We start from the raw sequence: 26,392 nt of genomic DNA on the forward strand, positions 1-26,392 counted from the left end.
AGCTGGAACGTTACTTTTACATTTCATTTTCATAGTATAACCTAATTGCCCCTAACAGTGACGCTGTTTGGTATCTGAACAAGCTTGAAGATTTCTTTTTTTTTTTTAAATAGCATTTTGTTATTTTATATTCTTAAAGTAAATTATGGCACAGAATATTAATCCGGAGTACGAAGGATCAGCCACACATACTAAACAAAGCGAAGAGGCTTTAACTAAATCTCAAGATAATCATGCAGTCACAAAAAGGTAATATAAAATTGTTACAACTTAAAAAAAATTGGATTAACCTTTATATATTTTCTTTACCATGCAAAATCCTGAATGTAATTCATATTTTGGAAACTATAAAATCTTTAACTTAGAAACTTACTCTTAAAGACCAAGCAGAGAAATCTAGTCTCCTTCCTTCCCGTAGTCCTTTGTGGTTTTTTTAGTTTATATCTAACTTAGCACATTATTTCTAAGAATGGGACTGTTTTTTTACTCGTGATACACAATTATTAGGAAAGAAATCGTATGCCTTTGTACAACAGTTTCAGAAGTGGACGGATAAGTGAAAGGGATTGTTTTTGGTAAAGTTTACTGTAAGAAGTGATCATTCCTTAATCAGAAAAAGCATTAAATCTAAAATAATAAGAAATTTAATATTTCCTCAATTTTTTTTTTGATCTAACAGAAATGTATATATTCACTTGCAGGTTACAAAAGGAGTTGATGGTACTCATGGTGAGTACAAAGACATTTAATTAACAACTAATATAATTATTTGTGAACTGTAAAGAATTAAAGTGGTATAAGTTTCTTTTCAATTAGAGATATATTAACAGCTCATTTCAAACTTAAAAATACATGAAATACTTAAGCTTAAACAATTAATTACACCTGTAAAGTGAAAATAGAATTAACAATTTTTTAGTGTATAAACTATTCTCGATTCTAACGTTTGACAATTTGTTTGTAGATGAGTGGAGAAAAAGGAGTGTCAGCTTTTCCTGAAGGTGAAAATCTTTTCACCTGGGTTGCAACTATTGCTGGACCTCAAGGAACCGTAAGTAACGATTAATTAAGAGGTAATTTAGTGATACTTTCTTAGGGCGGTTGAGGGTGTAATAGTTATTAAGCGTGGATTTGTTAGTGGGAGATCCCAAGTTCCAATCCCTGGCTGTAGCTAATTTCCACTTGTAAAAAAAATAATAGTCAAGTATGTGCCACCACTCCCTCCATGACAACTAATTAATAGTTGGGACGTTAAACTCTGCCTGAACAAATTTTACTTTACTACTGAATTTTCTGATTAACACCTGGTATATACAGGGTGTTCAGCATAAGACTACAGTAACTTCGGGAGGCGATTCTGGGCATCATTTGCAACAAAAAATTCCATATAAACTATGGCTCGATTCGGCTCCGTTTTATAGATATTTTTAATTTTATGTTTTTTCAAGGTGTTACTACTTTTTAGCAAAAAGTTGTCTATATTTCTCAAACTATTAAAGCTACAGCTATTTTAATTAACTCATTGGAAAGAAGGTTAAATTTCCTTTTAAATAAGCTAATTTGTATTCCAAAATAATAATATTAAGTATTTTACCTTGTGGCCCAAACATAAGAAATAGCAAGTTTCTATTTTTTTCCAAAAACTTTGACTTCATTTTTCTCAAAAACATTTCATATGAAAAAACCGTGCACTATTCAGGAAAAACATCTACATACGATCATCTTTCGAACGGTATACAATAATTGGGGTTATGTTAAACATTGATGCAGAAATCTGTGATTAATTGCAAAAAAGTAGGCCTCAAAACAGCGTCGGCATTATGAAAGGAATTCACCTACCATAAGAATATAGCTGATCAGAATCATCAAATCCAGTACGATTTTTTGCAAACGTGTAATTTAATAAGCGTTCGGAACTCCCTATCAGGAAAACATCTAGAATATTCCCGCCTAGCTTCTCAACTATTCCCATCTACGAAACCGTAGATGTATAACATATCGCGATATTCAATATTCGAATACGTTGGCATTATGATAGCAAAATGACAACTAAATATCTAATAAAATGTAGACTTTAAACTATCTTTTCTTCTTCTTGTATTTATTTGTTTTTATAAGCCGTATTAGGATAAAACAGTCAGTTTTTAACTTGGAGATTAGAGCGATAAGTAAGTTCTCGGCTTATTCATTAGCTCTTCAGTACCTGTTAATTCCAAAAGTTTATTGAGTAGTTCAAAATGATGATTTATTCACATTATTTGGCATATTTCTTTAATTAACTAAAGAATAACACACAGATCTAAACTCGTTAATCGAAAATCCTTTCTTTTGAAATTGGTACCTAACACTCTTTTAACACCATATTCATTTTTCTTCTTTTTATTTTATTTTATTATTTATAATGTAAATTTTATATTTTTGAATATAGTTCTTAAATTAATTAATTATTAAATTACACGTTTGCAAAAAATTGTACTGGATTTGATGATTCTGATCAGTTATATTCTTACGGCAGGTGAATTCCTTTCTTAATGCCGACGTTGTTTTGAGGCCTACTTTTTTGCAATTAATAACAGATTTCTGCGTCAATTTTTAACATAACCCCAATTATTGTATACCGTTCGAAAGGTGATCGTATGTAAATGTTTTTCCTGAATAGTGCACGGTTTTTTCATATGAAATGTTTTTGAGAAAAATGAAGTCAAAGTTTTTGGAAAAAATTAGAAACTTGCTATTTCTTATGTTTGGGCCACAAAGTAAAATACTTAATATTATTATTTTGGAATACAAATTAGCTTATTCAAAAGGAAATTTAACCTTCTTTCTAATGAGCTTATTAAAATAGCTGTAGCTTTAATAGTTTGAGAAATATAGACAACTTTTTGCTAAAAAGTAGTAACACCTTGAACAAACATAAAAGTAAAAATATCTATAAAACGGAGCCGAATCGAGCCATAGTGTATATGGAATTTTTTGTTGAAAATGATGCCTAGAATCGCCTCCCGAAGTTACCGTAGTCTTATGCTGAACACCCTGTATAAAGGTCTTCTCCAAGGAAAGTAGATAGACACCTCTTCAGTAATTTTGTCTTATCTAATTGTGGTGTATACAATGCGTTTGAGTGGAGTTTCTATTAATCTACTGCTTGCTGGGGTTTACTTAACTATTTACAGGCTGTTACAGCTTGTTTATTCTGATTACATCAGAGCAATTGAAGACTGTTTTAGTCAAAAAATTGATCTACTGAAAATAAGTTATTATTCATTAATATATGTTTTCTCATAATGCTGAAGGGCCGCAAAATCAATGATAATTTTCTTCAAGTTTCAGTCCGCTTGTCTCCCTTCTTTATTACTTTAGACTTTACATTAATATTTAAAAAGATACAGCAATTTGAATATGGAGGAACTGTAAAGCTCCCAAACTTTAAATACAAGAAAGCTGCAATTGTGCACAATAAATGAGGTAGATGATTACTATAAAAGCACAAATTTGCGGAATGATTACACCAATAGGGCAAGAGATTCAGCAATTCGAAATATGAAGGAAATGGTTAACACCCATACTTTATCACTAAGGAACGGATTTTTATGTATTTAAAAATGCCAAATATTTAATTAAAATATGTATTTATTTTCGTCAATTATGTGGAAAATATGTGATTTTCTTAAAATATTTTCTGGAATATTTAAGTAAAATGAACATTTTTTTTTGAAAATGGATTTTTTGGGGGGGGGGGCAAGTTATAATTATTTATACAAGAAAAGAACATTTTTACAATTTATAATAATTTATTAGGAACAAAATAATTTGTTTTTACAAGTTATAATGATTTATACAACAAAGAACATTTTTACTATTTATAAAAAGATGTGTTAAATTTTCAATTTTGAAAACGTCACTCTTCGAAATTGTTTGCAACCACATGAAATTTCAAATGTTGGAACGTAAAGTGACGACGATCTGGGCGTAAGATGGACTTGTAACGACTAAAATCCTTTGAAATGAGGATTTTTAAGTTTGTGGAAAGGGATATCTGCTCTAACCAAAGCCCGACACAGATCTGTACTCAGAGTAGACTTACTTGATGATGGAGATGTAAGGAAGGCTTGATAGGACGTCCTCTCTTTCTTTCTGTTTTTATTCTCTATGTGCGATTCTCTATATGTTGGGTGACTTGGGAACGTTGAGAGCAAGAAACGCGCTTGTCACAAGCTGTGCAGTACAAAATGTCTCCATCACTTCGAAAAAGTTCTGCTGGAAACTCGCAAAGATATTTAGCAACCAGTTGTTTGTTTGAGGCCGATGTTAGTGGCATTTCACCCAAAAAAGAATACACTAAGTGACCGAACGAAATGAATTGGTCACTTCAACGAACGAGCTGAAAGAACAGACAACTTCAAAGAACTAACAAGTGCCCATCACTGTTTAGCAGCATTCTGTGTAAATTACAATAACCATTGTACCCACTGTGATTCACAGCCCTACAGTCTGTGGTTTACAGTTCCTGTCAACCACCTCCCAATTATGAAAATATGCCCAAAATGAAAAATGTGAAAAAATATGTACATATTTTGATTAAATATGTAGAAATATTTATTTATTTTAATCAAATATGTATAAATATGCGATAACATCCAAATATGTGGAAATATGTGAAATAAAAGTAGACTCAAACGGCTTAAAAAGTGTCAGTATGAATACTTCTAGTTGAAAAACGTCTGTAAATTGCCTAGAAAAAAATATGTAAATACATACGAATCCGTTTCCTATTTATCACCTTATATCTCCTTCAGAAGTACAGCTAGAATGCTGTAATCGTGCACGATTGGCGAGGTAGATGAGTACCATAATGTCCCATATTTACGAATTGTAGGACTAGAGATACAGCATTTCGAAATATTAAGGAAATTTTAAGCTCCCAATCCTAAGGGTTATAGAAATCTATTTTTTATTCTGATGTTTGAAAAATATGTTTTAGTTCATTATTACATTGTATGTCAATCACTTCCATTTGGAAATAGCAAAAAATTTTGTAAAATTTGGATGAATCTCGTGGACCATAAAATTAATCAAGGCGGGCGAAATGCGGCCCTCGGGCTGAGAGTTGGTCACCCCCACTTTAGACATTCTTAGTGTCTACCGAAATGCTGCATAGTGGTAGAAATATTATGGACACTTTCTTTAAGAGGATTAACACTTAGCGTTTGTAGTTGGAAGTTAATTCAGAACTTGATCCCCCACTCTCGACTTTCTGGTATTTTTCTCTCGTCTTGAGTTTACCATATACTTAGTTTATTTTGTAAATGTGACTGTCACGAACACTAACCTAATTCAGGTAGGCATAGAAGGATGCTCATAACTATGGTAGTATAATTAGAGGATAAATGGGGCGCCTGTAAGGGACAGGTGATGTAGCTGTTAAGAGTAATGAAGTCAAGAACTCCTGTCAGTAGAAGCTTGAAGTTGATTGAGTAAAATCTAGGCTTTAGTCAAGGACAGTGTTTTTGCAAAGCTTAGTTGAACGCAGTAACGAAACCACTCTTGCTGAACGAACATCTTCCAGGTACCAAATAACCTGAGTTGCTCCAAGTTGGGCGAGAGGCCATAAAAAGATTTGAAATAAACGTTTTTATTATTAACGGAGGGAGAAAAAAATACATTGTTATTGTTGAGTGTATCATCGCGTATACTCTAGTTTTTAGTTAGCAGTTGATTATAAAATTATTTTTTTATATTTATAATAATTTTTTGGATGTTCTTAAGGCATAATTACCGTAGCAGTTGTGCCTTAATAAAATCAAAATAATAATAATAATATTTTTTTGGAGTTGGTAATGAATTAATGCGAACGTTTCGGAAATATATGTGTCCTTCATCTAGGCTGCACATAAAAAAGAGATTAACAAGTAAAAAAAATCAGTCATATTCTCTTCATCGAACTTATTAAACAATCTCTGTTAAGTTACAATCAGTAATAATTTATATTTATATTTAGAAAAAAAATGCAATAGAAAAAATCAGTAATATAGATTTATTATTTTCTTTTCTTTCTTTTCATAGTTATAAGCAAAAGATGTTTGTTTATTTTTTCAGGTATACGACGGATACAAATTCAAGTTATCGATAAATTTTCCTCACAGCTATCCATACAGCCCACCACTGGTTAAAGTCACTTCACCCTGTTTTCATCCCAACATAGATCTCCATGGCAATATTTGTTTAGATATGCTGAAAGATAAGTGAGTAATTTCATTTCTAACCCTACATATATATTATATAGTATATAGGGTGTCCTAAGGTATATGGGTATCGACTTTTTCTCGGAAACTGAGGTAACTAGAAGAAATAATAATAATAATACCATGTCTTCTGAATTGTTTGTTAGAAATCAAATTCAACGAGACAATTTTTGTTTTGCTGCCAGAAGTGAGATGCAGCATCAACTACATTTTACTAAATGAGGAGGTGTAGTTTTTATTTCCGAAATAGATTCCTTTATTGTTTTTAAAAGTAAAATTTACTTAAGCAGTTTCTTTCTGTAAGCAATATTTTACAATTTATATCGAAAACATGTTTCTTAAAAGGTGCACAAATGATAATTTTTATTATTATTAAGTACAAATAATAATCCTTTTTTTATATAATCAACTGATTCCTCATCAAAAATACTAGGGATGTTGCTCTAAGTGGGGTCCAATTTTAGAGAAGAGCACAGTACGTCCAAAGAAATATATTCGGCTTCAATTGAGTTATAGCCATCTAATATTCTCAGCGTTAGTTCAGCTAGAGATTCTCACAAACCTATGTTTAGACATGGTTAGTGAAGGGGAAAAAACAAACAAAAAAGTTATGAAGAATTATTATTTTGCCTTGTTTTTCAGGGGCCCCCGAAGAAAGTAATCGCGTGGTGATAATTCGGGATTGAGATGGGTGGCCAATGAAGCATTCCATGTATTGATATAACATGCTCATCAAATTTTCTATTATGATATCTTTTAACATTTGAGGCCATTACGTGCAGTGTCGCAATCGTCTCCGCTCACGGTCTAAGTGTAGAAAAAAAAAAGTTGATTAGTCAAGGATTTTCTTCAGCCCGAATCCTGAAATTCATGAAGCCATTGTTGGTAAATTTACTTTCGTCAATCTAAAGAATATGTATTAGAAAGTTAGGATCTTCTGACTGTTATCCATAGAGGCGACGTTAATGATTGCAATAACGCAGTCCTTGTAGTAATATGGGCTCTATAAGGTGGTCGTTGTAAGCATTTAAAGTCCTCCAAACTGTTCTTTTAGAGATGTCTCATTTGTGACTGATGCAACTTTAGATGAAATAGGATTTTCTAGATCCTGAGAAGTATTCCCAATTCAGTATTAAACGAACGAAGAGGACTTTGAAGATTTCGGTGCTTTAAATTTGGCATAAAAGATCCAGATTCCCAAAGGTATGTGCTACACTTAAAATTATTTGCGGTAATCTGGAAGTCTTTCGCGTTTGGGAAACCTACCAGCCTACTACTGAGCACCTCTGGCATCAATCCTACCATTTTCTAAAGAAACATCACGATTTTCAAAAGGTTGAAACACTTATTCTTGTTAAAAGAGTTACACCTAAAAATGATACCTGTATCATAAGCATGAACACATTAAATAAATAAACGTAAACACTAACAAGTAAATATTTTATTACTGATTCAAAATTAAAAAGCTTAATAATGTTCAATTTATTTTAATATACAATATTTCTGGAATAAAAACGTTACAGCTCCCTTTGAAAAAAATTGAATGGATGCCTGTATACAGCTTTGGAAACCAAAAAAAATTGCTCGTTTAATTTGGATTTATGTATTTTGAAAAACTAAGGAAAATATTTATTATTTTTTTCTAGCTATTTTAATTTCCGAGAAAAAAATCGATGTCCATGTACAATACTTAGAGACACTCTGTAGTATTGCAATAAAAAGTTACATAATTTTTATTTGTCTAAATATGTACAGCTGTGGGTAAAGCGAAACTGTGGGACACTATTTTTTGATTTAATATTTCTTCGTTGTTAAGGACTTACTCCTTAAACTACATTTAATTAACGAACAAGAGCGTAGAGCTGGGTAATGCACACCTTGGGTGTTTGTATGGATTTAATCTTGAGCCATTTGGTCCAAGGAGATACCGATTATCGAAGATTGCTTTAAAAGGCTCCTTCACCGATTTGTGTACCATTTCGACCAGGATTATCTAATGTCACATTTGTTCTTTATGGTACATTACAGTGACAAATACCAAAAAAAAAGTATCGTCAGTGGAAATGGGGCAATTTAATTGATTAATGCTACTAATGTTTGAATTAGTTTATTTTTGTTTGCGCAAATATTATTTCCAACGATTATGTACTAGTTTTTAAATAAAAAACATTGAATTCTATTTATTACTTTTAATTATAGATGGTCAGCAGTGTACGACGTCCGAACGGTATTACTTAGTTTGCAGTCTTTATTAGCTGGTGAGTATTTTTCTTCTGATTTCATGCATTGGGGTTAGTTTCCTTAAGTATCATTATCATGGTGATTTGTGAACTTAATTATCATTTATAAAATCGTATCTAGATTTTTATAGACACCAAATAATATTCATATGAACATAACTTTTCAGAGCCAAACACAGAATCACCGTTAAACCCATTGGCTGCGGAGTTATGGCACGATCAATCCGGGTACAGATCATATCTATTACAGAATTTTCCGGTTGAAGGTGGAAAACAGTTGACCTCAACAACTTCAAAATAAAACTTAGTATAATGAACTAACAACAGGGCCGCTTCATTGCGCAATACAAAGAAAGAAGAATAGTTCAACAAAACTGTCCCTATTTATTATTTGTATTTATTTGTTATTTAAAAAAAATGTGGAAAGAGAATATTGCGTTACTTAGTTATAATTTTTGTAGTTATATTATTTTTATTAATTTTAATTACAGGGTGTAACAAGCACTGTTCCTGTTAATTATATATAATTTTAAATATATTTCTGTTGTAGGTTTCTTCCTCATTACGCGACCACTTTACTTATGTGTACAAGTTGATTTGATTTATTTATTTTCTACCTAATAGAATTATCTCCTTTTTGTTTTGTTTTGTTTATTTTTAAAGATAATTTTTATTTTTTAAAATACGAATATGCACATCTTGATGAGTTGTGTACTTTATACCAGATATTAGCTGATGTAGTAATTTAAAAATAATAATAATAATAATAAAGACTATCCAAACATGTTAATGAATTGCGGATTCTTTGAAAATTCTATTATCTCCATCCCACTTTTTATTCTTTAAGAATCTTTTGATGTTGACAACTTAACTACATTATATTTTTTTTATACCGTTCGTTGTTTATGTAATTTGAGGATTATTTAAAAATTTTCCATTTCAAGAAACTTTTTTTTTTTTTTTACAGAATACAAAAATAGAATATAAAATATTATAATGTATTGTTATTATTATTATTTTCTTTTAAGGATAGCCACCACATGTTAATGAACATGGTGTATTCTTTATTTTACTACTTTCTAAAAGATCGGCCTCGATTTTTTTTTCAGGCGATTTTAACATTTAAAAAAAATCTCACCTACAGAGGTTTCTAATGAAGGATACAACATAGAGAAATGATACAAAGATTCATCTCCAAAAAATACATGACCAAATAATATTCTCGAGAACTCATAAAGTGTACTTCCTGCAAGTACACTAATACTTGCTAAATAAATTAGCTAGATAAATTTGATACTAATACTTCATTCTACGCTTTTTCCCATAATCAAAGCTTAGTAAAATGTTAATTACACACTTAAGTATAATAAAAAGTGACAAATTAAACGATCTTGTTTCAGGATTTATTTACAATATGTACAATTTGACAAATACAATTTCTAAAATAGTAGTATAATGGGATAAATTAATTGAAATTACTATAATAAAAATGTACAATTATGCATATTTTTATTAGGGAATGTATAACAGGGTATATTATGTATAGATAAGTACATAATAAAAAATAACTATCGGGTGGCCATGAGTTCTAAACTAATCGTTAAGTATAAAAATAATAATTTCATCAATAATAATTAATATGCTTGACATCGAAAGAAATAAATGTTTGTCAAAGAAAAAAACAAAGAGCAACATTTTGATAAAAAGCATTAAGTGGCAAATCATCCCAAAAACTTATTATTTATAAAAGTACAAATATTTGTTTGGTAACTTTATAATTTAGATTTTATAACACCGCCACTACAATGCCCTTTTCCTGAAAGTTGGAGTACTTAGTTAAACTTATTAAAAAAATTTAAATCGCAAATAACAGTATTCCATCCCAAGCCGTTCATTTAAATAATCATAATAAAAACTAGGGGAAAAATAGAATAAGGGAAATACTATTTAGATTTCGTTTTAGGAATTCGATATATCCTTTCAGAAAGTGCTCGCATAATTGAGCCGGGAAGTTTTTGATGTGTTTCTATAAGTTCGTCGATCGCTTTAGCAACCTAAAAGAAAAAAAATGAGGACAGAAGAAGTTATCTTTAGTGTATAAATTTTCTTTGAAATAAAAATCCTAAGCGAAAGTCTTATAACTTTGTTCTATAGGAATTTTCATTATCTTTAATGTTAAAAATGTCTTGAGATCGAGTTTTCATAGGACTAGTTTTTAGATCCTCTTAGAGGTTCGAAAAATTTCTTTTTTGTGTAGTGTTATTGGACACACATACCTTTAGACTGAATTGCCTTGGCGTTACACCTTCCTCTATAGGCACTGGACTACCTAAATGAGTGATGAGTTTCACAGGAAAGCCTCCATATATTGGTACAAAAGGCAGGCGAGTCGCATGGTAGAGCCATAACCAAAATCTACGTCCGAAAGAAACATTTCTAAAACTTTCACGAACATTCTCTGTAAACATAGGTATGACTACCTATCAAAGAAATTCATGTTTTGAATATTAATATACACTTTCAAATATGATCAAGTACTTTAGAAAGCAGAAAATAATGATAAGAATACCGTTTCATCAGACGACATAAGGGCCACTCTTGCAAAACCTACTCGTTCTTTCCACATGAGACTGTAGTCAACGTGACTGCCAAACTGAGCCTCGTAAACTCCCCCGGGAGCAATGGCCAAAGACTCTTTGGCTTTTAGGATGGCTGAACAGCTTTGTACAGTACCAGGTATTACTTTTATTCCCTCCGATATAATACTCCATCCTATAAAGTCATTACAGTTTTGTGTTACACTTGAAATCATATTAAACAAAAAATGCTCCATAGAATCCCCACATTTAATTATAACAAAACATATACAGTGACTCACAAAAATTTTCATACGCGATCTAATTCCAGATAAATGTGGTTGAGAAAATTAGAGGAAAATGGTTTAACGAAAAAGCATAATTTTTTAAATTATAATAATAGCCAAGCATAAATTTGCGAACTTAATTCTTTTCTTTTTATTCTCATTGCTAATGAATGGTTTTTTGCGGCATATCCTAGCATTGTATCCTGCATTCCGCAGAACCCTCCTCACAGTTTTTGCACTGTCATGTTTAATTCAGATCTAATCTCTGAATGAATTTTAGGGACATTAATATGGGGATTTAGCTCAATTTTCCGTAATATAAGTTTTTCGCAATGTGAACTTAAAATTTTAGGCCAGCCACTTCTAGGTGAGTCATTTTTACTGAGATTTTTACTCATCTTTATTTCGGCACTTAAGTAAAGCAACTGAGAAAATATTTTTGCCATTATTTACTTATTTTACCTATGTCTTTCATTACATTAAGTTTCAATAAAGTTTTGTTTGTGTGGAAAGGTCATACATTTAAAAATATTGACATAACACTGAACTGTATGAAAACTTTTGTGAGGTAAAATTGGTAATTTTTTTGTTTTATTTATTAGTGGCTTAAAATTTCAGTGAATGTATTTTTTGAAATGGATTCTTTATCGAGATTACTTAAATTTTAGTGTAAATTTCGTTTTTCTCACTTTATTAATTTCCAAATTATATCCTCATTAATTCTGCTAACCAGAGTGGATGAAAACTATTGTGAGTTACTGTATATATACATAAAGCTGTTGCTGCTCACTTATGTAGACACTTTGGCTAAGGAAGAAATTATGGCTCGCTAGTTAAACAAATAAAGTTTAGGAAAAATGAGACAGTCCATAAATTGAGAGCAGGCTCAGATTATCAAGCACCCTAAAACCTCTTACCCAAAAATAAAAAATGCTTCTTTAGAAGCAATGCCAGGGGAACAGGGACAGTCACTTCTCTCAGTAACAATAACTAAAATGAAATTGATTTAGAAAGCAGATTGATAAGAAGCTAAAAGCCTGTAAGATAAAACTGATAAGTTGCCTTAGCGTTTAACATAATAATAATAAAATCATTTATTGTCAACCTTTATAATTAAATGAACACTAACTCACCAGGTACCTTGAAAAGAAATCTATCGGCAACGGTATGTACAACTTTGTTCCGAAGAAGATAATATCTAGCGATAAAATAATATATGTCTACAGGTATTGTACTGTGGTAGTAAACAAACAAGCAGGGTTTATCTTCAGGAACATTTTCTAGGCCTTCAATTTCATATCCTGAAAAAAATAGTATGCATTACAGCTCCCTTATTAGTAATACTTTTCAATATAAATCCCAAACCAAACTGTGACACATCTCAACTTTTAATTATAAGTTAACAAAGAGACAGGAACTTTTGTGCCGTACTAGGGCTTCTTTAACAATCTTGGGCCATACTTTTCAGTTAGCCTCCATTCTTTAGCTGCCCGGTGCCATTCTCACCACGGCGTCTACCACTTGGGTGGCCTTCTGAAGTTCACTTGGGAGCCCTTCCACTGGCCATTCTTAGATTACTTCCTAACCAACTTAATCTTTTTTTTTCTCCCTCTCTCCACAGGTACAAATTTACCTCGCCTGAAACCAGCAAGTATTCAGGCATAACTCCCTAGAAAAGTATCCGGAAAATTGAGTCTCTTAAGGTCACTTTTACCAGTCTGATTAAAACGGCACACTGAAATCTTTAAAAACTTGTGTTAGCTTGACCTGTTGATGTTTTCGCACGCCTGGTAGGAAAAAATGAAACACCAGTGGGTTTCACACCCGTCTTAAAGAATTCTACATTACTTAGTCTGGGTATAAAATGCTCAGAGAGTAGGAGGTTAATTGGTCGGACGGTGCAGCCTATTTACAAAAGGAGAGCCAAATTGATTGTAGCAACTACGGAGGAATTGCTTTGTTAAATTTCAGCTACAAAACACTAATCATGCTTAATTATAAGGCCGGCAGTTTTGCAGGGTTATCTGGGACAACACCAGTGAGGTTTAAAAAAGAGGATACCAGAGTGAGAATGATTCTTGAAAGTCTAAAAAAATTACTATATTTCCATACTCACCATGCCAAACCCAACCATGAGCGTCCCAAAGAGCAGCCACAGTCTTCCTAGCACCATCCCAGAAGTCTTGTTCATATGCGTTTCTTAAACGATCTCTGTACATAAAAAAAAAAGTAGCTACCCACATATATTAAAAAAAAAAAAAAATACCTTAGAGGCGCAGCATTAAACATTGGATTTTAGAGGTTTGACGGTTGCATTGAAATGCTGAGAAGGATATAGGCTACAAAACATCTTCTGGTGGAAAGACTAATCCACTAATTTGAAGATCTTACCTGTACTTATAAACATACAAGATAACGGCAGTAAGGTAAAATAACAGAAGGATGACTAGCGGCAGCAAAAATGTTACAATTAAAGGTGTCAACAGCCACGTCAACCAAAGTGTAAAGTCGATGTCAATGTAGTCGACTAAAAATTATAATGAGTCTCTATAACATTCACTTTTACAAATGCTAAACTTTTAACCAAAGAAGTAGTACTCACTTAATTGTACTCGAGCATAGTCTAGGGCTTGCCCGATGAACATTTTTGAGAAGTCATTTAAAATTATGTAACAATGAACCAGTAGGATTTGTGTATCATGGTACTTAATTGAGGTTATCCGTCAGGTTAACGTAAGTCCCAAGGCAAAATAAAAGCAAACAAGGTCAACGCAGGTTGTAAAATTTGATTAAAAAAGGTAAATAAAGTAAATTCCATCAGATCAAATTATATTTTTCGCCATTAAGAAGAAAGATTGCAATACGTGCACATAAAGAAAGTAACAGATTTGGATCTAACTTTGTTAGATTAAGAGAGTTTTGTTCATTTTAAGATTCAATATTTGTGTTAGCGCTTTCCAAAAGATGTGAACGAAATTTAGCTTATGGGTACCTCTATGTTTCTTCTGACTTATGCTTTTCTTTCTGTTAACTTATTTGAATCATCTAAAGCATAATATGATGAAGGCAAATCAAATAATTTAGGAATAACCAATCAAGACATTTACTAATTTCAAATCAAATGACGAGGATTAAGTTTAAATCACTCTCTCTTACCTACACATGTACCCATTATAATTCACAACAGTCCACTGTAGTTTAGTGAGTATAAATGCTTGCAATCAAAGAAGGCACGATAGATCTTTTAGATAGCAGAAGATTTGGCTTAAACGTCACAGCACGAAATAACAACAATAAAACACGAAGTATAAATCTTCTCTAATGTAATGTAAGTGATGGATACATTCATATGTTAATCAATAATTTTATATCTTGTATTAAATATTATGTATAATTAGGTATACATTCATTGCAAAAAGCACATGCTGTAGAAACAAAGCCGGAAGGACTTTTTCACTTTTAGAAATGAATTTGCCGCTTACACCTCATATAGAACTTTTCAACGATCGTGCACTTCTTGACGGTCAACCTTTATACAACTGTCCTACCCGACATTTTTTCTAAATGTGTTTGAAAGATTTAAATTCAAATAAAAACATTAATTTATGGTTCTCGAAGTCAGTAGTCCGACTTATACAAAATTTAAGAGAACAAAGTTGTCTTTTTACGATTTTTCTTTGAAATAAAGCCCATGTGGTAAAATCTTTTTGTTTACAAATTAAGAATATTACTTCCTGAAAAATATTGGTTCCAAAATCTGTCTTGCATATCTGTTTCACTTTCTAGTGGTAATGGCGTACTTTATACCGATAGCACGATTTTAGTATTCAACTTATCTATTCTGATGGTGTCTTCTTGGCTTGGTTATGAAAACATTTGGGATGAAACAGGGTGGTCAAATTATGTACAGAAGATTTGTATTTGCAAAAAATAGCCAGTAAATGTTCCACGGTATCAGCGATGGGTTTTCAGACCACCCATCTCCGCTATATAAATGTCATTTATCAAAAAGTATGTTGAAAAGTTCCATTCCTTTATTACTGAGCTTTATTTGAGATGAGGTGCTGCTTTGAAGACTCTTGAGAGTAGAGCCTTATTAAGGCGAAGTACATTATTTGTATTAGATGGGCAACCATAAATCAAAAAAAGGAAATTCATCCTTGGAAAGAGTTTTAAAACATTAATTTGAACCAAATTGAAATTGAATCTGTGATTCCAATTATTCGAATTAAAAGGTATGCAATATTCTGAATTAAAAATCAACACATGAAATTACTTAGTCCTGTATAGTAACATCTGATTATTTATGTAAGTACATAAATAGTAATTATGTTGATCTATGTAAAAATGACATAAATTGATACAAAATTAACCACTAATTGCTGGGGAAAAGTACATATTTCAAGAGAAATGAAATGGAGGCTTCAACCGAGAGTAAATCATAAATGGTTTCCAGAATAAGTCATGGAAATATATGTACGGAATGTAAGTAAAACTTTTTGAAGACCAATTATTTCTCAGTAATAAAAATAATAGCATTATTTGGTGAATACAATCACTTCCAATAAGTTCTTTTTAGGACATAAGACTTTCAAAAAGACTATGGAAAAAGTGAAAAATAAGAAAAAGATGAATAACTTTTTTAAAGTGAATAAAATTAAAAAGTTTTTCACTTTTAAAGGATCCAGGAACAAAAAAGAATCCGTAAGTGAAATTGTCACTTTTATTTAGCAAAAGCATTTTATCAAAAATCTGGACTTAACTTTTATATATACTCAATAATTAGAACATCGATGATAGGTTTTTACGTTTTTAAGGTAAAGAGCTATAGGGAAGCAACAGACGTATGAAAGAAAAAGGGTGTGTCTAAAAGTAAGTTAAGAGTGTAGGATGAGAAAAAGGTGTGATTGTGAAGAACTTGATAAATCGTGTGGTGCACAAGTGCAGCATCTACAGAAATAGTGATCTGGATGATTGTAGTAGGATCTATGTTGGTCTTAGTGGTTGCAAAAGTCAGTAAAGGTAGATAAACTTGAGGCTGAGCGCTACGGAAAATTAGATTTTGGCGAAGCCGCTTTGATAAAGTAAAATTAGGCAAGCATTTAAAAGTGATTGCGGGTGCATGTCAACTTCTTTTCTTTTTTGGTGTTTATTACAACTCAGTTTGGCTAAAAAAAACACATTTGCCACTTTTAAAATCAAAGACTAGGAATGATAATTGACGTACCACAGAATAGCATCAATTATTACCTTGCCATATTTACAAATACAGTAATTTTTGTTCATTTGCAGAAAAGTCACATAAGTACTGTCACTGAAGATGAAAGCAAAGAGAAAGAAAAGTGTGTCCACATTTTTACTTTATTTTCTGACAATTTGGAGAACACTGTGAGGAGACAATCTACCAAAATTGGGGAACAAAATAACACCTGCAACATGGCAGGTTAGGGATTTATTTTTTTTTAACCTGAGTTTTCAGAAGAGATACATGTTTTGGGATTTCCTGTTATTTGAAAATATCAATTTTCACTGACACACCACATATGTACATATCATTAGCATTACGGTAATTTTAAATAGGATACTTCAACTAGGTCCCGTAGTAATAAGGTCCTTCAATAAGGTCTAGAAATATGTTAATTAATAATTAAAAGTTATTATATTAAAAGTTATTCTAGAAAGAAAGAATACAATGGCTCTTTTATTAAATCATAGTCTTGAGCTTTTATTGACCACGAAAACGCCTGTAACAGTTTTCTTTTACTTCGGTTACATAATAAGTTCATATGATGTGTTTCAATTTTATTTTACATTTCTTTGTATATTGGAACTAATGTTAGTTTAAGCTTTCCTCAAGTTATTTCTATGTACGGTAAGTTAGAAGTATGCACCGTTCCTAGCTTCAAGAGTAGGAAGCAGCAGAAAGAACTCTTCAATTTCGAAAAGCTAATATAAACAAAGAAAAAAGAATATAAATAGTGTTTTAATTCATTCCAAAGCCGTAAATATAATTCTGCTTCTATAAGTTGACATTAAAAATTACAACAAAGAGAGAATGAGAGCAATTTTCGGGGTTATCACTTCCGTAACCTCAGAACGATAATGGTGTTTTTCGCATTTGAAATAGACTTAGTAATTAAATGAAATTATATTGCGCATGTATGTGTAAATCGCTCTGCGTTGTTTTTGGTGATAGAAATCAACTTATCGACTACAAAAGAGCGGTATTTTCTCGACTAAGGCATGGTCCCAATTTTCTTTTTAGTTATCAAGATTTATTTGCATTTAATTTATAGGCTTATCTTTACAATTTTAATGTTTAAAGTAAACATAGTTTTGGATTTTTTGTTTGTTCAATTAAGGAGTTCTAGGAGATAAGATGGGTTCTTAAAGGAGTTTGAGAGATTCACATGTTTCTTTTTTAATAACAGTTTTAAATCTCTTCCTACCATCATAGATGTCAGAAAGTGATTTCCGCCTTACCTTATTGGTCAATTATTGTTGTGCAAATGGTATGTTAAAAAAGTCTAATAATGGTTGAACAACCAAAACCGTCAGAATCATAGAAAATGTAGTTCGGAGGTAAATCCCCAGCTGTTTATTTTATTTCAACTTTTTATGAGAAAACTAATCAAAATATTTTTCTAAGTGGAAGAAAAGGAGAAGGGCAATGATTTACCTCCAGAAAAAGGAGAAGGATGCACATTAGACAAAGTGGAAGAAGAAAAAGAAGAATGCACATCAAACAAAGTGGAAGAAGAAAAAGAAGAAGAATGCACATCCGTCAAAGAAGAAGAAGAAGACGAAGGCAAAGATGAGGCATCAGGCCAAACAGTTAGGTCATCTATCTTTCAAAACCCACCTAAGTTGCGGCTGAATGATGACTTAGTTGCTGACATGTATTTTGGAACCAGTCTGTCTCGTTTGCAAAGTGATCTCCTGGACAATCCTTTTATGGAACCACATCCTCCAAACAAGTTTTTCCTCAGCAGGCAAATCAAAAAATAAAATAAAAATTGAGAAAAATTTTTAATTATTTTTTTAAACAATAAGTTGCGTCGACATCAAAGGTCTCCGCAAATATATAGTTTGCTGCCTTCTTACCCCATAGGACTTTTCCACAAAAACATTTAATATTTACCTCCCACCATGTCAATTACCCTGAGGAACCCTAGGAACTGGAAATGTTTTCTTCCTCCTAAACCTTGAGAGATTTCTAAATCTCTTCTGAATAAAGGCATTGTAGTCCTCCAGCAAATGCTTTAGACTCTATTAATAAGAAGTGCCCGAGTGTAACCAGTTAAGTTAGTCTTATATTTTTGCTCTAAATGTCTTAAGAAATTTTCGGGCATCGTAACAGCCACTATTACCGTAGTTTCTGGAGCTTAGACTTTTTAGTATATGTTATGGGAGATTAAACGGGCAGAATATTTCAATTACTTTCTTAATTTTCGCTTTAGTGGCCTTATTCTTCAAAACTCTGAAAGACTCAGTTCATTCCAGGAAAGTCTATAATAAATTCCAATTTTTGTCAATTTCTTTTTCTGAATAGAGTCTCGACCCGCAAAATATGCTGGTATTCAGAAAGTAGATGGAAGCCTCAATCAGATGATTGTTTAGACTGAGAAGAATTTAGCGAAAATTAACCTTTTGGTAATTAGAACGTTTCTGAAGCAAACTACAAAAGAGTAACCGGATTGGATTTTGCAATAAACTCCTAGGATGCCGGTCCTAACATTTTTTCTTTCATTTAAGAGAAAACCGTACCTTCTTCATCCAAATTAGAACCCAAATTTGTTTTGCTGTTGATCAATGAAAAGTTACTATAAAAGTTATAAGCAAAAGAGAAATTTATGGCGAAATAGACTTCTAGATACTAAAAGGACTTAGTACTAAAAAAAAAATAGTTCCTGTTCTTCTTGGGGATTATCTGTAAACGTAAATTTTCCCTTCTCGTGAATATTTAAAGTTCAAATATAACAAAATAACATTTAAAAAAAGTGAGGCGATGAACATCATCCTTAAAAATAAAAGATGGTATTCTTTATTATTTTTTTCTAGCAAGCAACTGTACCTACAACTGCGCCAGGTACAGCTACATAAATCTGCACAAGCAATCTTATAGAACGTGTTCTGTGGCTGTTCACAGTGAATTCCAGATCACGTACTGGGTTTTGAAGAAGCGGACAAACACCTAAAAAAGGTCTCAGAAGCTTTAGAGACACCATTTCTATCACTATACGAAATTAAAAGAATTGAAACAGTATAAGCAACATCCATTTTGGGGAAAACAACGAAAACGCAGAAGGAAGAAAATGTGATCATCTAAAGGAAGCATCAGAACAATTGCTGAAAATTTATCGATAAATTAATTTGTATTGTTTTTGAATACTGATGTCAAATCTGATTTGCACCATGTTAGGGTTGCCGAAAGCCTTCTTTCACAGCGTATTTGGATTTCTCGACATTGATGTAAGCTAAAGATTTGCACTTAGAGTAAATTTTCAGTTGTTTTATGTATCGGAAAATTGAAAAAAATATGTTATATTCCCTCGTTATACTTTAAATATTGTTAAAATCGTGTGTTTAATGGATTAAATTTCATTTATTTATTTCTTAATTCCTTGGCACATTTCATTAAAATAACGCTTTTAGAAGGAAAGATGGTTATATTAACCGGAGATCCTATGAGGGGTGGAAATAAAGGACATATCGAAGAAAATAAAAAAATGCAATAGGACTAATCGTTAAATTTTGAACTATAATTATTATTTCATTATTACAAATATTTTCACCTCATCTGTAATTCAATACTTATTTTGCAAACGTATTAAAGTTATTGAACGTATGTAACATAAAAGTGGAAATAATTACATGGATTGTATGAAATTAAAAACAAATTCTACATACCTATGCGATCTAGTGGAATAACTGAGAACTAATTATTGCTTAGTACTTTACGACTTTGCCAATAGAGCGCTCATAACAGCAGTTTTTGTTGCTTTTTTAAAGTTGGAATTGACCTCAAATTCAGATCCCTGTAATTTATTATGTATTTACTTTTGATGGGCAACTGAAAAGCTTCTTTCAATTGTGCAACATTATTTTTTTGTTTTAATAATTTAGAAGATAAATCTCTCAACTCACGATAAAAAGGGTGGCCCTTGAAGATTGGGTAGGTTATTGATTTTATAATATTAATTTATAATGGTCATTAAAAATTTAGAAATTCAGATAAAATAAAAAATATACAGATATACTTCAATTTTGATAATTACTTTACTTGCAATTGTTTCCTCAACTAGCAGTAGAACGTAATCTTGCTATTGATATGTTGGGACTAATATATTTGAAAATAATCAATTAGTTTATTCATTTTGTTACCCATTCTGGTTCCTTGAAGTATTCGTAACGATCCCTATTCCTAGGAACATTAACACTTCTTGAGGATGGAAGAAAGACTGTCGAGAGAGAAGGTTTCTCTCAAATTACCCAACAGGTGTGACTATTTTGCATATGATATTTAAAACTTAATGCTAATTTATAATTTTATTTATTTATTTTTTTACAGTTACATCAGCTATAGATACATTATTAACAATGAAAATATCCGACACTACTACACAAATTAACCAATAAATGCATATCACATAATTTCGCTATCACATTTTGTTTTTGTATCATGAAAATTAACATTTGATAATTTTATGCATGTAGCAGTTATGTATGTACAACAATTAAAGAGAAAGAGAGAGAGAGAGTGAGAGAGAGAACAGCTTTATACCATTACAGTATGTGTATTATCTTTCCACAATGTATTAATAAGTGCCCTTTATATTAAGAGAATTTGGCAATTTTAGATTTTTAAGAAAAGGTGGCCAAAATTGTCCACAGATATTTTTGCAGTATGAAACATCTCGCGCTTAGAATCTCTGAGGAGATAAGCTGAATGCTCATACCAACTTGAATGCTGTATTGTGCATTGTCTACTTTTATCTCAATACCCAAAATGGTAAGTTAGTTCAAATATTCGCCACGAGGTAGCACTAAACACCCATATATTATATTTATACACCTGTGAAAACTGTTTTTCTTCAGTACGATTTCAGTAATGCAGAAGGGTAGATCGCTTTGTCGCTCGTCTCTCTAAACAAACCTAGTCCGGTGCTATATCTCTGTCATCAAACTTGAAGGTATCACACACAATGTATGCGCCTGTCTTGTCTAACATCTTTTTCATATCATTGTATCGAAGTAACCATTAAAAATATATTTATTCATAAGAAATATTTATTTGTATCATTTATATTGCCCCACCCTCCCTCCCTGCAAACTTCACATACTTATATAGCCAGGATGTACTATTGCACACTCGACAAGGAAGATCCTTTTTTGCATTATTCTCCAAAGAAAACAATTTATTTCTGCTCACTTCCGGTATCATTAATTAACACTGACCTAATACCGTCTAATTGCCATAGTGACTTTTTTTAAAAACACACAGAGAAAGAGTAATTAAAATAAACAAAGAAAATTATTAACTAATCAACTTTAGTTCATGCTGCCTCTCCCAGGAAGTGGTACAATCACTGTTTATACTAGCATTTCTCAAAAACCATTCTTTTTATCTCAATACCCAAAATGGTAAGTTAGTTCAAATATTCGCCACGAGGTAGCACTAAACACCCATATATTATATTTATACACCTGTGAAAACTGTTTTTCTTCAGTACGATTTCAGTAATGCAGGAGGGTAGATCGCTTTGTCGCTCGTCTCTCTAAACAAACCTAGTCCGGTGCTATATCTCTGTCATCAAACTTGAAGGTATCACACACAATGTATGCGCCTGTCTAGTCTAACATCTTTTTCATATCATTGTATCGAAGTAACCATTAAAAATATATTTATTCGTAAGAAATATTTATTTGTATCATTTATATTGCCCCACCCTCCCTCCCTGCAAACTTCACATACTTATATAGCCAGGATGTACTATTGCACACTCGACAAGGAAGATCCTTTTTTGCATTATTCTCCAAAGAAAACAATTTATTTCTGCTCACTTCCGGTATCATTAATTAACACTGACCTAATACCGTCTAATTGCCATAATGACTTTTTTTAAAAACACACAGAGAAAGAGTAATTAAAATAAACAAAGAAAATTATTAACTAATCAACTTTAGTTCATGCTGCCTCTCCCAGGAAGTGGTACAATCACTGTTTATACTAGCATTTCTCAAAAACCATTCTTTTTATCTCAATACCCAAAATGGTAAGTTAGTTCAAATATTCGCCACGAGGTAGCACTAAACACCCATATATTATATTTATACACCTGTGAAAACTGTTTTTCTTCAGTACGATTTCAGTAATGCAGGAGGGTAGATCGCTTTGTCGCTCGTCTCTCTAAACAAACCTAGTCCGGTGCTATATCTCTGTCATCAAACTTGAAGGTATCACACACAATGTATGCGCCTGTCTTGTCTAACATCTTTTTCATATCATTGTATCGAAGTAACCATTAAAAATATATTTATTCATAAGAAATATTTATTTGTATCATTTATATTGCCCCACCCTCCCTCCCTGCAAACTTCACATACTTATATAGCCAGGATGTACTATTGCACACTCGACAAGGAAGATCCTTTTTTGCATTATTCTCCAAAGAAAACAATTTATTTCTGCTCACTTCCGGTATCATTAATTAACACTGACCTAATACCGTCTAATTGCCATAGTGACTTTTTTTAAAAACACACAGAGAAAGAGTAATTAAAATAAACAAAGAAAATTATTAACTAATCAACTTTAGTTCATGCTGCCTCTCCCAGGAAGTGGTACAATCACTGTTTATACTAGCATTTCTCAAAAACCATTCTTTTTATCTCAATACCCAAAATGGTAAGTTAGTTCAAATATTCGCCACGAGGTAGCACTAAACACCCATATATTATATTTATACACCTGTGAAAACTGTTTTTCTTCAGTACGATTTCAGTAATGCAGGAGGGTAGATCGCTTTGTCGCTCGTCTCTCTAAACAAACCTAGTCCGGTGCTATATCTCTGTCATCAAACTTGAAGGTATCACACACAATGTATGCGCCTGTCTAGTCTAACATCTTTTTCATATCATTGTATCGAAGTAACCATTAAAAATATATTTATTCATAAGAAATATTTATTTGTATCATTTATATTGCCCCACCCTCCCTCCCTGCAAACTTCACATACTTATATAGCCAGGATGTACTATTGCACACTCGACAAGGAAGATCCTTTTTTGCATTATTCTCCAAAGAAAACAATTTATTTCTGCTCACTTCCGGTATCATTAATTAACACTGACCTAATACCGTCTAATTGCCATAATGACTTTTTTTAAAAACACACAGAGAAAGAGTAATTAAAATAAACAAAGAAAATTATTAACTAATCAACTTTAGTTCATGCTGCCTCTCCCAGGAAGTGGTACAATCACTGTTTATACTAGCATTTCTCAAAAACCATTCTTTTTATCTCAATACCCAAAATGGTAAGTTAGTTCAAATATTCGCCACGAGGTAGCACTAAACACCCATATATTATATTTATACACCTGTGAAAACTGTTTTTCTTCAGTACGATTTCAGTAATGCAGGAGGGTAGATCGCTTTGTCGCTCGTCTCTCTAAACAAACCTAGTCCGGTGCTATATCTCTGTCATCAAACTTGAAGGTATCACACACAATGTATGCGCCTGTCTTGTCTAACATCTTTTTCATATCATTGTATCGAAGTAACCATTAAAAATATATTTATTCATAAGAAATATTTATTTGTATCATTTATATTGCCCCACCCTCCCTCCCTGCAAACTTCACATACTTATATAGCCAGGATGTACTATTGCACACTCGACAAGGAAGATCCTTTTTTGCATTATTCTCCAAAGAAAACAATTTATTTCTGCTCACTTCCGGTATCATTAATTAACACTGACCTAATACCGTCTAATTGCCATAATGACTTTTTTTAAAAACACACAGAGAAAGAGTAATTAAAATAAACAAAGAAAATTATTAACTAATCAACTTTAGTTCATGCTGCCTCTCCCAGGAAGTGGTACAATCACTGTTTATACTAGCATTTCTCAAAAACCATTCTTTTTATCTCAATACCCAAAATGGTAAGTTAGTTCAAATATTCGCCACGAGGTAGCACTAAACACCCATATATTATATTTATACACCTGTGAAAACTGTTTTTCTTCAGTACGATTTCAGTAATGCAGGAGGGTAGATCGCTTTGTCGCTCGTCTCTCTAAACAAACCTAGTCCGGTGCTATATCTCTGTCATCAAACTTGAAGGTATCACACACAATGTATGCGCCTGTCTTGTCTAACATCTTTTTCATATCATTGTATCGAAGTAACCATTAAAAATATATTTATTCATAAGAAATATTTATTTGTATCATTTATATTGCCCCACCCTCCCTCCCTGCAAACTTCACATACTTATATAGCCAGGATGTACTATTGCACACTCGACAAGGAAGATCCTTTTTTGCATTATTCTCCAAAGAAAACAATTTATTTCTGCTCACTTCCGGTATCATTAATTAACACTGACCTAATACCGTCTAATTGCCATAATGACTTTTTTTAAAAACACACAGAGAAAGAGTAATTAAAATAAACAAAGAAAATTATTAACTAATCAACTTTAGTTCATGCTGCCTCTCCCAGGAAGTGGTACAATCACTGTTTATACTAGCATTTCTCAAAAACCATTCTTTTTATCTCAATACCCAAAATGGTAAGTTAGTTCAAATATTCGCCACGAGGTAGCACTAAACACCCATATATTATATTTATACACCTGTGAAAACTGTTTTTCTTCAGTACGATTTCAGTAATGCAGGAGGGTAGATCGCTTTGTCGCTCGTCTCTCTAAACAAACCTAGTCCGGTGCTATATCTCTGTCATCAAACTTGAAGGTATCACACACAATGTATGCGCCTGTCTTGTCTAACATCTTTTTCATATCATTGTATCGAAGTAACCATTAAAAATATATTTATTCATAAGAAATATTTATTTGTATCATTTATATTGCCCCACCCTCCCTCCCTGCAAACTTCACATACTTATATAGCCAGGATGTACTATTGCACACTCGACAAGGAAGATCCTTTTTTGCATTATTCTCCAAAGAAAACAATTTATTTCTGCTCACTTCCGGTATCATTAATTAACACTGACCTAATACCGTCTAATTGCCATAATGACTTTTTTTAAAAACACACAGAGAAAGAGTAATTAAAATAAACAAAGAAAATTATTAACTAATCAACTTTAGTTCATGCTGCCTCTCCCAGGAAGTGGTACAATCACTGTTTATACTAGCATTTCTCAAAAACCATTCTTTTTATCTCAATACCCAAAATGGTAAGTTAGTTCAAATATTCGCCACGAGGTAGCACTAAACACCCATATATTATATTTATACACCTGTGAAAACTGTTTTTCTTCAGTACGATTTCAGTAATGCAGGAGGGTAGATCGCTTTGTCGCTCGTCTCTCTAAACAAACCTAGTCCGGTGCTATATCTCTGTCATCAAACTTGAAGGTATCACACACAATGTATGCGCCTGTCTTGTCTAACATCTTTTTCATATCATTGTATCGAAGTAACCATTAAAAATATATTTATTCATAAGAAATATTTATTTGTATCATTTATATTGCCCCACCCTCCCTCCCTGCAAACTTCACATACTTATATAGCCAGGATGTACTATTGCACACTCGACAAGGAAGATCCTTTTTTGCATTATTCTCCAAAGAAAACAATTTATTTCTGCTCACTTCCGGTATCATTAATTAACACTGACCTAATACCGTCTAATTGCCATAATGACTTTTTTTAAAAACACACAGAGAAAGAGTAATTAAAATAAACAAAGAAAATTATTAACTAATCAACTTTAGTTCATGCTGCCTCTCCCAGGAAGTGGTACAATCACTGTTTATACTAGCATTTCTCAAAAACCATTCTT

At 32.1% G+C, this 26,392-nt stretch overlaps 3 protein-coding genes and 1 long non-coding RNA gene across 5 annotated transcripts; 2 read left to right on the forward strand and 2 right to left on the reverse strand.

Moving 5' to 3' along the window:
• Position 1: 1 nt before the first annotated feature.
• vih (ubiquitin conjugating enzyme vih) lies at positions 2 to 9,276 on the forward strand. Its single transcript, XM_074131106.1, has 6 exons — positions 2 to 249; positions 702 to 729; positions 965 to 1,051; positions 6,097 to 6,242; positions 8,442 to 8,500; positions 8,650 to 9,276. Exons 1-6 carry the CDS (start codon positions 146 to 148, stop codon positions 8,781 to 8,783), a joined length of 558 nt encoding a protein of 185 aa, XP_073987207.1. The 5' UTR covers positions 2 to 145; the 3' UTR covers positions 8,784 to 9,276.
• Positions 9,277 to 9,871: 595 nt separating this feature from the next.
• On the reverse strand, positions 9,872 to 15,237 carry LOC141455752 (DGAT1/2-independent enzyme synthesizing storage lipids). 2 transcript variants are annotated; one of them, XM_074131100.1, is made up of 7 exons: positions 13,948 to 14,107; positions 13,737 to 13,872; positions 13,462 to 13,556; positions 12,479 to 12,646; positions 11,052 to 11,254; positions 10,759 to 10,962; positions 9,872 to 10,536 (listed from the first exon to the last, which is right to left on the reverse strand). In XM_074131100.1, the coding sequence occupies exons 1-7, from the start codon at positions 13,988 to 13,990 to the stop codon at positions 10,426 to 10,428; spliced, it is 960 nt and encodes a 319-aa protein (XP_073987201.1). In that variant the 5' UTR covers positions 13,991 to 14,107; the 3' UTR covers positions 9,872 to 10,425. The 2 variants fall into 2 exon arrangements, with proteins under 2 accessions (XP_073987201.1, XP_073987202.1); XM_074131101.1 differs by lacking the exons at positions 13,737 to 13,872; positions 13,948 to 14,107 and adding an exon at positions 14,502 to 15,237.
• Position 15,238: 1 nt separating this feature from the next.
• Positions 15,239 to 18,373, forward strand: LOC141455754 (uncharacterized). The gene is made up of 4 exons (XM_074131104.1): positions 15,239 to 15,830; positions 15,925 to 16,049; positions 16,638 to 16,788; positions 17,995 to 18,373. The coding sequence occupies exons 2-4, from the start codon at positions 15,948 to 15,950 to the stop codon at positions 18,351 to 18,353; spliced, it is 612 nt and encodes a 203-aa protein (XP_073987205.1). The 5' UTR covers positions 15,239 to 15,830; positions 15,925 to 15,947; the 3' UTR covers positions 18,354 to 18,373.
• On the reverse strand, positions 16,951 to 20,853 carry LOC141455762 (uncharacterized). The gene is made up of 3 exons (XR_012459423.1): positions 20,624 to 20,853; positions 20,256 to 20,383; positions 16,951 to 17,291 (listed from the first exon to the last, which is right to left on the reverse strand). It is a non-coding gene; the product is annotated as an uncharacterized lncRNA (long non-coding RNA).
• Between the last annotated feature and the right edge of the window lie 5,539 nt (positions 20,854 to 26,392).

The sequence above is a fragment of the Rhodnius prolixus genome, unplaced genomic scaffold, assembly GCF_049639745.1.
Source record: "Rhodnius prolixus isolate KJV_2025 unplaced genomic scaffold, Rpr scaffold_4, whole genome shotgun sequence".
Classification (NCBI taxonomy): domain Eukaryota; kingdom Metazoa; phylum Arthropoda; class Insecta; order Hemiptera; family Reduviidae; genus Rhodnius; species Rhodnius prolixus.